The 14399-nt window shown below is 43.1% G+C and overlaps 1 protein-coding gene across 6 annotated transcripts in view; it reads left to right on the forward strand.

Moving 5' to 3' along the window:
- usp16 (ubiquitin specific peptidase 16) overlaps nucleotides 1–14230 on the forward strand; it is a 31495-nt gene extending 17265 nt beyond the window's left edge. For all 6 annotated transcript variants that reach the window (XM_045704114.1, XM_014163668.2, XM_014163667.2 and 3 more), the window contains 4 exons: nucleotides 4734–4828; nucleotides 8654–8740; nucleotides 8973–9120; nucleotides 12797–14230. In XM_045704114.1, the coding sequence (XP_045560070.1) occupies nucleotides 4734–4828; nucleotides 8654–8740; nucleotides 8973–9120; nucleotides 12797–12912 (446 nt within the window). In that variant the 3' untranslated portion in view covers nucleotides 12913–14230. The remainder of the gene's footprint in view (nucleotides 1–4733; nucleotides 4829–8653; nucleotides 8741–8972; nucleotides 9121–12796) is intronic.
- The last annotated feature ends 169 nt before the right edge of the window (nucleotides 14231–14399 follow it).

Here is a 14399-nt window from a genome sequence, read left to right on the forward strand (position 1 = left end):
GGGGAGTGTAGGCCAGACGGGGTGGGGGGAGTGTAGGCCAGACAGGGGGAGTGGGGGGAGTGTAGGCCAGACAGGGGGAGTGGGGGGAGTGTAGGCCAGACAGGGGGAGTGGGGGGAGTGTAGGCCAGACAGGGGGAGTGGGGGAGTGTAGGCCAGACAGGGGGAGTGGGGGGGAGTGTAGGCCAGACAGGGGAGTGGGGGGAGTGTAGGCCAGACGTGGGGAGGGGAGTGTAGGCCAGACGTGGGGAGGAGAGTGTAGGCCAGACGTGGGGAGGAGAGTGTAGGCCAGACGGGGGTGGGGAGGAGAGGGTGTAGGCCAGACATGGGGGTGGGGAGGAGAGGGTGTAGGCCAGACATGGGGGTGGGGAGGAGAGGGTGTAGGCCAGACATGGGGGTGGGGAGGAGAGGGTGTAGGCCAGACATGGGGGTGGGGAGGAGAGGGTGTAGGCCAGACGGGGGGTGGGGAGGAGAGAGTGTAGGCCAGACATGGGGGGTGGGGTGGAGAGAGTGTAGGCCAGACATGGGGGGTGGGGAGGAGAGAGTGTAGGCCAGACATGGGGGGTGGGGAGGAGAGGGTGTAGGCCAGACATGGGGGTGGGGAGGAGAGAGTGTAGGCCAGACATGGGGGGTGGGGAGGAGAGAGTGTAGGCCAGACATGGGGGGTGGGGAGGAGAGAGTGTAGGCTAGACATGGGGGGTGGGGAGGAGAGAGTGTAGGCCAGACATGGGGGGGTGGGGAGGAGAGAGTGTAGGCCAGACATGGGGGGGTGGGGAGGAGAGAGTGTAGGCCAGACATGGGGGGGTGGGGAGGAGAGAGTGTAGGCCAGACATGGGGGGTGGGGAGGAGAGAGTGTAGGCCAGACATGGGGGGTGGGGAGGAGAGAGTGTAGGCCAGACATGGGGGGTGGGGAGGAGAGAGTGTAGGCTAGACATGGGGGGTGGGGAGGAGAGAGTGTAGGCCAGACATGGGGTGTGGGGAGAATTCCACCAAAGCATCACTAAATGTCCGGTCAGAAAATATTGTTTCTCCGTCGGATGCTTGGACATTAGACTACAGCCTAAAACAATTCAATTTTTTTTAAATATAAGGGGACACTCTTTGTAACTATGTTGCGTCTAGTAGTTTCTGAAAAACTTAGCCTATCGAATGAAGAGAGAGGAATATGGAGGCCGTCTTTTTAATTTTTATTCATGGGTTTCTCCCGTTCAAACAACGACTGTAACAGAGTTCCATCTCAGAAGTTATTGTAAAAGCCTAAAAACATAAGGTAGGAACTAATGACAGATCAAACTAATATCAATAGACTGTAGAAACATCTAATGACCAGTTTTAATCAAGTTACAGTTTATTTAGAAAAAGATATGTGGAGGAAAATCCCTCCAAGCGAGGTTGAAAAACCAAATGTCCAATAACCTTAACCTCATTCCTCTTACAGGCCAGTTACGGTCATCAACACTAGTTTATTTCCCCAAAGTATTGTAGTCTACCGAGGTGTTGTCCTAAATTTGGGACTTTCAAAAAGAACAAGAATGAGGGGAAAAAGGAAACCGCACACCGCTCTTGATAATATCACTGATATTTAATAAGCTTTACGTACCGACCTCACGGTCTTCATCAGAGCTTTACGTACCGACCTCACGGTCTTCGTCAGAGCTTTACGTACCGACCTCACGGTCTTCATCAGAGCTTTACGTACCGACCTCACGGTCTTCATCAGAGCTTTACGTACCGGCCTCACGGTCTTCATCAGAGCTTTACGTACCGACCTCACGGTCTTCACGTACCGGCCTCACGGTCTTCATCAGAGCTTTACGTACCGGCCTCACGGTCTTCATCAGAGCTTTACGTACCGACCTCACGGTCTTCCTCAGAGCTTTACGTACCGACTTCACGGTCTTCCTCAGAGCTTTACGTACCGGCCTCACGGTCTTCCTCAGAGCTTTACGTACCGACCTCACGGTCTTCCTCAGAGCTTTACGTACCGGCCTCACGGTCTTCCTCAGAGCTTTACGTACCGGCCTCACGGTCTTCCTCAGAGCTTTACGTACCGGCCTCACGGTCTTCATCAGAGCTTTACGTACCGACCTCACGGTCTTCATCAGAGCTTTACGTACAGACCTCACGGTCTTCATCAGAGCTTTACGTACCGACCTCACGGTCTTCATCAGAGCTTTACGTACCGACCTCACGGTCTTCATCAGAGCTTTACGTACCGACCTCACGGTCTTCATCAGAGCTTTACGTACCGACCTCACGGTCTTCATCAGAGCTTTACGTACCGACCTCACGGTCTTCATCAGAGCTTTACGTACCGGCCTCACGGTCTTTCTCTACGCCACAAAATCTAAAGGTAGAAATGTCATGCTTTAGGTCGTTAAAATGTTCTGCGACTGGATAATCCCTGTCGTTTCTCCTGATTGAACTTTTATGTTCACTGATTCTCTGTTTGAGAGAGCGGGAGGTTTTACCGACATAGCAGAGCCCACATGGACATTTAATAATGTAAATAACATGGGTGGTGGTACACGTAATGATATCGTTTATTTGAAACCGTTTTTCCTGTGTGGGGGTGGCAGAAATATTCACACTTCATCATATTGTGTTTTGTGGCGTAGAGAAAGTTAAGACATCAGACAGGGGAGGTGATATTAATAATACTCTGAGTAGAAGATAATGTTTTGAGATTTTCACCCTCCAGACATTAGTTCCTAAAGGACTTAGTGATGAAATGTTATGTTGTGAATTTGAACATGAATTATGTCCCTATTTCAGATGACTGATGTTTTCCGTACGATGTACCCAGTGATTAATGAGAACTTGCTGGGTAGTTCTATGTCCTCGTTGTGGTTTTACAGACGTGTTTAATACGTCATATTTACACACTTTATTCTAATATTTATGAAATGCATGTTGTTATATTTGGTAGTAGTTATTTGTTTATCCTTCGCCTCCAACCCCTTTCGATGTGTGGAACGGATGTGAGAGTGGTGCTCGGTCTACTTAAGGGTGCTAATTTAAAAAAAACTCACAAAAGCTCTGATGAAGACCGTGAGGTCGGTACGTAAAGCTCTGATGAAGACCGTGAGGCCGGTACGTAAAGCTCTGATGAAGACCGTGAGGCCGGTACGTAAAGCTCTGATGAAGACCGTGAGGTCGGTACGTAAAGCTCTGATGAAGACCGTGAGGTCGGTACGTAAAGCTCTGATGAAGACCGTAAAGCTCTGATGAAGACCGTGAGGTCGGTACGTAAAGCTCTGATGAAGACCGTGAGGTCGGTACGTAAAGCTCTGATGAAGACCGTGAGGTCGGTACGTAAAGCTCTGATGAAGACCGTGAGGTCGGTACGTAAAGCTCTGAGGAAGACCGTGAGGTCGGTACCTAAAGCTTATTAAACATCAGTGATATTATCAAGAGCGGTGTGCGGTTTCCTTAATCTTGTTCAACTGTTACCACGCACCTGCAAAACAGACTGCTCAGATGTGCCAGTGCCTTTTTGACTATAATAACAAGAATGAAAGGAATCGGCTATTGTCAATCACAGCTTTATGATAGAATAAACCATATAATTAAAAAAAGTACCGTAATTTCCGGACTATTAAGCGCACCTGAATATAAGCCGCACCCACTGAATTATTATTTTTTTATTATTTTAAACATAAATAAGCCGCACATGTCTATAAGCCGCAGGTGCCTACCGGTACATTGAAACAAATGAACTTTACACAGGCTTTAACGAAACACGGCTTGTAACAAAAATAAATAGGCTTTAACGAAACACGGCTTGTAACAAAAAATGTCAAATTAGCAGTAAGCTTTAGTTGTCTTTTTGCACTGAGTCAATTCCTCACGCTGCTGTTTCCAACGTCTTATCATCGACTCATTAAGACCAAGCTCCCGTGCAGCAGCTCTATTTCCTTTTCCAACAGCCAGATCAATCGCCTTCAACTTGAAAGCTGCATCATATGCATTTCTCCGTGTCTTTGCCATGATGAGGGTGACAAAATGACTACCGTAATCAGAATGATGGGAAGTTTGCGAGCGCTCGATTTAATCTAAACACTAAACAACAAAGTTGTTTGACCGTAACCCGTTCGGCAATTTCATTGGTCTAATGAAAGCTTCATGCCGCCAAAAAACTGAGCACGTCACAGAATGTGTTTTTTTGGAAGAAAAAAAATTGAAAGCGGGAAAAATCCATATATTAGCCGCGTCATTGTTTAAGCCACGAGGTTCAAAGCCTGGGAAAAAAGTTGCGGCTTATAGTCCGGAATTTACGGTATATTATTATTCGGTTGTGAAGTCTGGTAGACTGCTTCTATCCAGCCCCGGATGTCACTACGGTAACACAGCCCGTTCCTCGTCCCACCAGTCACTGTTCTGTCACAGCACCACACACAGACAGACAGACAGACAGACAGACAGACAGACAGACACTGAGGCTCCTCCACCAGAAACTCATAGAAAAGATTTGCCTGTACTTAGTCTTCGTCCAGTCTAACGACATTATCTTTCATCCTGATTCGTCCAGTTTGTTCTAAAGGCCAACTGTCGTTTTTAAGCACTTTTTTTTGTTGGTTTTTCTCTCCTTAAACAAATGTTTTGGGTTGACCAATAAGGAGGGGTGATGTTTTATGGGTACATAATCACGATAGGACAATGGTTGATATCGCCCAACCATAGTGTGTGTCATTGTGTATTTACAAGGTGTGTGTGTGTGTGTGCTCGTGGTTTAGGCTCCAAGAAGAATGTGTACACAGATGCTCTGAAGCAAATGCTGATCTCATGTCCCCCTCCGGTGCTTACTCTTCACTTGAAGAGATTCCAGCAGGTAATCCTCTCCAACAACTAGGGCTGTGACGGTCATGGACATTTGGATGATTTTTTTTTTTTTGTCACAGTTATAATCGTTCAAATAGCTATTTATTTTTATTTTTTATGTTTAGCTTCAAGTCCATAAACTTTATCCAAAAGCAGCAAAGTAAAAGTAAGCCTGGTTTAAATGCATGTTCTCCTCCACTCCTGTGTTATCGCAGCAACAGACTTCCACAACACAACATTTCCGTTTTGTCGCCTCTCTCCTTATATCGGCTGTTGGATGTAAACCACACTTACTTTTACTTTGCTGCTTATGGCTAAAGTTGTTCTACTTTAATATGAAGTACATATTTTTATATATACACTGCTAAAAAAAATAAAGGGAACACTTAAACAACACATCCTAGATCTGAATGAAAGAAATAATCTTATTAAATTATTTTTTCTTTACATAGTTGAATGTGCTGACAACAAAACCACACAAAAATAATCAATGAAAATCCAATTTATCAACCCATGGAAGTCTGGATTTGGAGTCACACTCAAAATTAAAGTGGAAAACCACACTACAGGCTGATCCAACTTTGATGTAATGTCCTTAAAACAAGTCAAAATGAGGCTCAGTAGTGTGTGTGGCCTCCACGTGCCTGTATGACCTCCCTACAACGCCTGGGCATGCTCCTGATGAGGTGGCAGATGATCTCCTGAGGGATCTCCTCCCAGTCCTGGACTAAAGCATCTGCCAACTCCTGGACAGTCGGTGGTGCAACGTGGCGTTGGTGGATGGAGCGAGACATGATGTCCCAGATGTGCTCAATTGGATTCAGGTGTGGGGAACGGGCGGGCCAGTCCATAGCATCAATGCCTTCCTCTTGCAGGAACTGCTGACACACTCCAGCCACATGAGGTCTAGCATTGTCTTGCATTAGGAGGAACCCAGGGCCAACCGCACCAGCATATGGTCTCACAAGGGGTCTGAGGATCTCATCTCGGTACCTAATGGCAGTCAGGCTACCTCTAGCGAGCACATGGAGGGCTGTGTGGCCCCCCAAAGAAATGCCACCCCACACCATGACTGACCCACCGCCAAACCGGTCATGCTGGAGGATGTTGCAGGCAGCAGAACGTTCTCCAAGGCGTCTCCAGACTCTGTCACGTGCTCAGTGTGAACCTGCTTTCATCTGTGAAGAGCACAGGGCGCCAGTGGCGAATTTGCCAATCTTGGTGTTCTCTGACAAATGCCAAACGTCCTGCACGGTGTTGGGCTGTAAGCACAACCCCCACCTGTGGACGTCGGGCCCTCATACCACCCTCATGGAGTCTGTTTCTGACCGTTTGAGCAGACACATGCACATTTGTGGCCTGCTGGAGGTCATTTTGCAGGGCTCTGGCAGTGCTCCTCCTGCTCCACCTTGCACAAAGGCGGAGGTAGCGGTCCTGCTGCTGGGTTGTTGCCCTCCTACGGCCTCCTCCACGTCTCCTGATGTACTGGCCTGTCTCCTGGTAGCGCCTCCATGCTCTGGACACTACGCTGACAGACACAGCAAACCTTCTTGCCACAGCTCGCGTTGATGTGCCATCCTGGATGAGCTGCACTACCTGAGCCACTTGTGTGGGTTGTAGACTCCGTCTCATGCTACCACTAGAGTGAAAGCACCGCCAGCATTCAAAAGTGACCAAAACATCAGCCAGGAAGCATAGGAACTGAGAAGTGGTCTGTGGTCCCCACCTGCAGAACCACTCCTTTATTGGGGGTGTCTTGCTTATTGCCTATAATTTCCACCTGTTGTCTATTCCATTTGCACAACAGTATGTGAAATTTATTGTCAATCAGTGTTGCTTCCTAAGTGGACAGTTTGATTTCACAGAAGTGTGATTGACTTGGAGTTACATTGTGTTGTTTAAGTGTTCCCTTTATTTTTTTGAGCAGTATATATATTTTTATTATAACTTAGGACTTTTTTTATTTTAATTAAGATTTTCATCCATTTGTTGGTTACATGATTATACAATTAGTGTGCCAGACCTACTATTTTTTATTTTTTAAATTTTTTTAAATTTCACCTTTTTATTTAACTAGGCAAGTCATTTAAGAACAATTTCCTATTTACTAACAACCTTTACCAACACTCTGTTTATACTGCGTCCAGTTATATACAACAACATGAGCTCTTGGTCTGGGTTGAATCTGTACAACACAGTCGACAATACGCATTTTAAATAACCGATGTACCCCGTTTTTTTGCGAAGATGGCATTCACAGTAAACGCTGCAGATCTCGGCTCAATTGGAGATTAAATTTTTTAAGTAAATCGTTAGTTGCTACATCCATTTTTGGACTTATAAATGAATGTTATGTACCCATTGATTCTTGAAGAATATAATTTATAAATGTCTCATGAGTTTAGTTCAACTGTCAACACTCCAGGAGAACCCAAAATATAAGCTTGTTTTACTCCGTTTGTAAACAAACACTATATAGCCTCATAACATGGTTAAAACTATAACGTTGATATCATGGAGGGTCAGTCCTTGCGTCCGTAGCTCTGTCTATTAATTTGAGAGTGGTATCATTTCTCAGCTGTTTACCAAAACAGGACCAGGGAAGGAGATTACTTTATTATTGTTTAAAGTGCTGATTGCTCCTTTTTTAAATGTCATGTCAAGTGCACTACAATGAGGCATCGGATTTGAATCCCGGCACTTGTTAGTAACACTAAATCCCTGAAGAGTTCACTAATGTTCCTGCCTGTGTTTCCCATTGATATGTTCCTTTAGCACTGCTGTGACCAGTGTACAGTGCATTTGGAAAGTATTCAGACCCCTTGATTTTTTTCTCCACATTATGTTACGTTACAGACTCATTCTTAAATTGATTAAATTGTCCCGTTCCCCCCCCCCATGAATCTACACACAAATCAACATAATGACAAAGCAAAAACAGTTTATTTTTTATTTATTTATTTTTTGCAAATATATAAAAATAAGAAACTGAAATATCACATTTACATAAGTATTCAGAAACTTTATTCAGTACTTTGTTAAAGCACCTTTGGCAGCGATAACAGCCTCGAGTCTTCTTGGGTATGATGATACAAGCTTGACACACCTGTATTTGGGGAGTTTCTCCCATTCTTCTCTGCAGATCCTCTCAAGCTCTGTAAGGTTGGATGGGGAGCGTCGCTGCACAGCTATTTTCAGGTCTCTCCACAGATGTTTGATCTGGTTCAAGTCCGAGCTCTGGCTGAGCCACTCAAGGACATTCATAGACTTGTCCCGAAGCCACTCCTGCATTGTCTTGGCTGTGTGCTTAGGGTCTTTGTCCTGTAGGAAGGTGAACCTTCGCCCCAAGTCTGAGGTCCTGAGCGCTCTGGAGCAGGTTTTCATCAAGGATCTCCGTACTTTGCTCTGTTCATCTTTGCCTCGATCCTGACTAGTCTCCTAGTCCCTGCCGGTGAAAAACATCCCCACAGCATGATGCTGCCACCACCATGCTTCACCGTAGGGATGGTGCCAGGTTTCCTCCAGATGTGACGCTTGGCATTCAGGACAAAGAGTCTCATAGCAAAGTGTCTGAATACTTACGTAAAGAAGGTATTCCTGTTTTTATTTTTAATAAATTCTAAAAAAGCTGTTTTTGCTTTGTCATTATGGGGTATTGTGTGTTGATTGATTGACAAACCATTTTTTTAATTTTATTTAATCAATTTTAGAATACGGCTGTAATGTAACAAAATGTGGAAAAAGTCAAGAGGTCTGAGTACTTTCCGAATGCACTCTATGTGATTTCCAAGTGTGTAACTTGTCTCTGCCTCTCTTTGCCTCTGTTCCGGTCCAGATTGGATACAGTGTGTGTAAGGTGAACAGCCATGTTAACTTCCCTCACATTCTAGACGTAGCACCATTCTGCTCTGTCATATGCAAGGTAAAACACACTCAAATAACACCTTTTTTTTTTATGACGCCTTTTTTATAAAACGCTAATAAGTTACATGTGGAAATAAAAAAAATAAAAAAAAGTTTTGTTCTGTATCTTAGTGTAAACTATGGGGTTTAGAGTCCTGAGTTGTTCCTGGTCTGGTTACAAAATGTCCTACATTAGTATCTGTAGGACATTTTTTGAACGCTGACATTTTGTTTGTTTGTTTGTTATTCAGGGTGTGTCGGAGGGAGATTCTCAGGTGCTTTACAGTCTGTATGGTATAGTAGAACACAGTGGGACTATGAGAAGTGGTCATTATACAGCCTACGTCAAAGCCAGACCTTTCTGCCCCTCCACTACACACAACGGAGTGGGCACACAAGGTAGGACTGCTGTTAATGTACAGCTTTAACAGACTGTTAGGTTTGTACTGAGCATGGTGGTCATTGAAACAATCCAAAAATAGATAGTTACATACTGGGATTTTAATTTTGACATATTGTATTATTTTTGCTCAACATTTTACGTTACATTTTAGTAATTTAGCAGACGCTCTTATCCAGAGCGACTTACAGTAGTGAATGCATACATTTCATACATTTTTTTTTTCTTCTCCGTACTGGTCCCCCGTGGGAATCGAACCCACAACCCTGGCGTTGCAAACACCATGCTCTACCAACTGAGCCACACGGGACCTGTAGTTGGCTGTACCTGCACCAAAAGAATGATGGAGAACAGTAGCTCCACATCAGTCAGAGTGCTGTCTGCTGATAGAATGATGGAGAACAGTAGCTCCACATCAGTCAGAGAGCTGTCTGCTGATAGAATGATGGAGAACAGTAGCTCCACATCAGTCAGAGTGCTGTCTGCTGATAGAATGATGGAGAACAGTAGCTCCACATCAGTCAGAGAGCTGTCTGCTGATAGAATGATGGAGAACAGTAGCTCCACGTCAGTCAGAGCGCTGTCTGCTGATAGAATGATGGAGAACAGTAGCTCCACATCAGTCAGAGGGCTGTCTGCTGATAGAATGATGGAGAACAGTAGCTCCACATCAGTCAGAGTGCTGTCTGCTGATAGAATGATGGAGAACAGTAGCTCCACATCAGTCAGAGTGCTGTCTGCTGATAGAATGATGGAGAACAGTAGCTCCACATCAGTCAGAGTGCTGTCTGCTGATAGAATGATGGAGAACAGTAGCTCCACATCAGTCAGAGTGCTGTCTGCTGATAGAATGATGGAGAACAGTAGCTCCACATCAGAGAGCTGTCTGCTGATAGAATGATGGAGAACAGTAGCTCCACATCAGTCAGAGTGCTGTCTGCTGATAGAATGATGGAGAACAGTAGCTCCACATCAGTCAGAGAGCTGTCTGCTGATAGAATGCTATTGTTGAATTCTCAAGAGTTTAGAAGTGAAACTGAAGCACAAAATGAGTCTGACGCTGAGCAGAAATTACAATAAGAACCATTTTAGATCTGCGTTTACAAAACGCAAAAAAATATTTCTTATGCGTTATACATTTAGGTTGGAGTCATTAAAACTCGTTTTTCAACCACTCCACAAATTTTCTTGTTAACAAACTATAGTTTTGGCAGGTCGGTTAGGACATCTACTTTGTGCATGACACAAGTAATTTTTCCAACAATTGTTTACAGACAGATTATTTCACTTATAATTCACTGTATCACAATTCCAGTGGGTCAGAAGTTTACATACACTAAGTTGACTGTGCCTTTAAACAGCTTGGAAAATTCCAGAATATGATGTCATAGCTTTAGAAGCTTCTGATAGGCTAATTTACATCATTTGAGTCATTTGGAGGTGTTCCTGTGGATGTATTTCAAGGCCTACCTTCAAACTCAGTGCCTCTTTGCTTGACATCATGGGAAAATCAAAAGAAATCAGCCAAGACCTCAGAAGAAAATTGTAGACCTCCACAAATCTGGTTCATCCTTGGGAGAAATTTCCAAACGCCTGAAGGTACCACGTTCATCTGTACAAACAATAGTACGCAAGTATAAGCACCATGGGACCACACAGCCGTCACACCGCTCAGGAAGGAGACGCGTTCTGTCTCCTAGAGATGAATGTACTTTGGTGCGAAAAATGCAAATCAATCCCAGAACAACAGCAAAGGACCTTGTGAAGATGCTGGAGGAAACAGGTACAAAAGTATTTATATCCAAAGTAAAACGAGTCCCTTATCGACATAACCTGAAAGGCTGCTCAGCAAGGAAGAAGCCACTGTTCTAAATCCGCCATAAAAAGCTAGACTACGGTTTGCAACTGCACATGGGGACAAAGATCGTACTTTTTGGAGAAATGTCCTCTGGTCTGATGAAACAAAAATAGTACTGTTTGGCCATAATGACCATCGTTATGTTTGGAGTGAAAAGGGGGAGGCTTGCAAGCCGAAGAACACCATCCCAACCATGAAGAACGGGGGTGGCAGCATCATGTTGTGGGGGTGCTTTGCTGCAGGAGGGACTGGTGCACTTCACAAAATAGATTGCATCATGAGGCAGGAAAATTATGTGGATGTATTGAAGCAACATCTCAAGACATCAGTCAGGAAATTAATGCTTGGTTGCAAATGGGTCTTCCAAATGGACAATGACCCCAAGCATACTTCCAAAGTTGTGACAAAATGGCTTAAGGACAACAAAGTCAAGGTATTGGAGTGGCCATCACAAAGCCCTGACCTCAATCCCATAGAAAACGTGTGGGCAGAACTGAAATAGCGTGTGCAAGCAAAGAGGCCTACAAACCTGACTCAGTTACACCAGCTCTGTCAGGAGGAATGGGCCAGAATTCACCCAACTTATTGTGGGAAGCTTGTGGAAGGCTACCCGAAACGTTTGACCCAAGTTAAACAATTTAAAGGCAATGCTACCAAATACTAATTGAGTGTATGAAAACTTCTGACCCACTGGGAATGTGATGATAGAAATAAAAGCTGAAATAAATCATTCTCTCTACTATTATTCTGACCTTTCACATTCTTAAAATAAAGTGGTGATCCTAACTGACCTAAGACAGGGAATTTTAACTCGGATTAAATGTCAGAAATTGTGAATAACTGAGTTTAAATGTATTTGGCTAAGGTGTATGTAAAGTTTTAACTGTATTTATTTTTTTCCCTAACTGTCTTTATTGTGACAAATGTTGATGGATACAATGTTTTTGTTTTGTCTTCAGTTTGTTTTTGTAAATTATATTTGCCAAATAATTTAAGGTATTGCGGGGACATGTTATCAAATATAAAACTCTACATTTTAATTCTAGCTGCTTGCAAAATCAGTTTATTTAACAATAAAATAAATGTGTCTTTGCAGGACAAGGATTGTCTTGACTTTTTAAGAATGCCTGAATTGCTTCACGTTACAATTTTGAAGTTTCACCACCATTGTTATCGCCATGGCGATATGTTGGCACATGAGAACTATTAGAATATGGCAAATGTTAGTCAATTCTTGTATTCTATCCATGCTGCTTTTTTGCGGGATACCAGAGACATGATAGGTGAGCAGGGCATACAGGCTGGCTACTTTATTAATGAGCAAAGGGTGGTACGCTCAGCCGACTGCATCATAACCCTAATGGGAAACACTTCAACCACCTATTTATTTATTTTTTGACATTCTAGCTTTATATTTTTTTTAAGGAGTGAAGATATTACCTCCAGCTGCTTTTATCCACACAAGACACTTCGTGGGAAATGCACCGTGGCAATTCTTGTCTCATTTCTATGCAAACTGTCTAAATATCCACAACAAAAAAACAAATCACTGGACAAATTCATGGAAACATTGCCCTTTTAAAAAAAAAAAATTTTTAAAAAATGTGAGCACACAGTAGCCATCTTGGTACATCCATTTTTGGGCATTTCAATTATTGAGAGATGTATGTATATGACTAGCCATTGATTATTTTTATAGTATAACTTCTAAATGCCTCATGAGCTTAGTTCGATTGTCGGACCTCATCATTGTTTATTTTTATGCTTATAAACAAACTTAACACCCATTACCTCTCCCCTTCCCTTCTCCCCCCAAGGCGAGCCGGTGAAAGGGTCTTGGTTCCACGTGAGTGACAGTAGTGTGCAGCCAGTCACAGAGAGCAAAGTGCAGAGCTCCCAAGCCTACCTCCTATTCTACGAGAGGATCTCCTAGACCTGCCTACGTCCCGACTTCTACCCTATTTACCAACCTACTGTACGCTGTGTTTTACACAGGCAAACCTGGTTCTGATCTTTTTGACAATAATTGTTCTTTTGACCGATCAGATCTTATTCCAATACTTGGGCAAAAGATCAGAATTGGGCTGGCTGTTTAAACGCAGCCATAGTGCACTGCTTTTGGCCAGAGTCTTATTATGCAGCCTTATGAGGCTTTTCCTCAGCCGAACTTAGTGCACTATAAATGCCCTATTCCCTACATAGTGCACTACTTATGGTCTGAGACATTGTACTGGTATTGATATAAGCCAGATGAGATGCAGAGTGACTACGAGTGGAGTATTTTTGTTTTTATAATCAATATGAAAGGGTTACGTCTTTAAATAGAACCCTATTGTCTATGTGGTGCATTACATTTCACCAGAACCTTATTTGCCCTGGTCAAAAGCAGTGCACTAAAATTGAGAATGAAAAAAAATTAGGGTGACATTTGAGATGTTGACAAAGATAATGAATTAAAAGATCAGGACTAGGGGATGTCCCTAACAGAAAAATATTTAGCTTGGAAGTATTTTTTTTGTCAATGAATTAATTGTATCAGCAAGGGACATAGAAAGAATCCCACGTATTTTTTACTGTGCATATGTGATTATACAGTGTTTTTTTTTTTCTTCATTTTTTGGGGGGGAAAAGAGATCATTGTGTGTGTGTGTCCCAAAGTGCACCGTGTATAAGGGCACTACATTTTGATCAGAGGTCTAAATTGGAAATCGGGTGCCATTCAAAACGCAGCCATGCTATCCTCTTAGACTGGAAACCATAGAAGAGTTTGTTGATTGATCTGTCTGATTGCCTGGTGTGTTACACAGTATAAGCAAAATAAACCTGCCAATACCTTTTTTTTTTAATTATTATTATTGCTGCAATATGTGGCTTTTTGGGCAGACCTGACCAAATTCACATAGAAGTGCAGTTATAGATCTGTCATTCTTATTAAAGCAAGTTTAAGAATTGGTAGATATGTTCTATGTGTTCTATTTCTGAAAATACAATATTTTTGGTTATGGAAAATATATTTCACAGCGGTTAAGATGGTATAATTATTCTCTACACTATACTTGCTTATTTTGTCACGAACTGTAATTAGGCAAATTATTATAATTTTAGCAACCAGGAAATGGCATAGATTTCTGCATAGTGCTCCTTTTTAAATTGTTAAAAACGATCAGTGGAAACCCATACATTTTTTATTTGAGTACTTTTTATATTGTGTTGTCAAGATGCAAATTAAAAAGCTTGAAATACAGGAAAAATTCGCCTGAGTTATTTTGCTGTGACGCAATTAGGGTTGGACGAGTCTGAACAGCCGCTCATGGTCACTGTTTACTTGTCTTTCTGACATGCGCAGTCAAATCAGAGAGGAAGATGCGAAGCGAGAGGTTTTACTCCGCCCAAAATGTGTCTAGTAAAATCATTTTCTAC

Source organism: Salmo salar, chromosome ssa20 (assembly GCF_905237065.1).
Source record: "Salmo salar chromosome ssa20, Ssal_v3.1, whole genome shotgun sequence".
Taxonomy (NCBI): domain Eukaryota; kingdom Metazoa; phylum Chordata; class Actinopteri; order Salmoniformes; family Salmonidae; genus Salmo; species Salmo salar.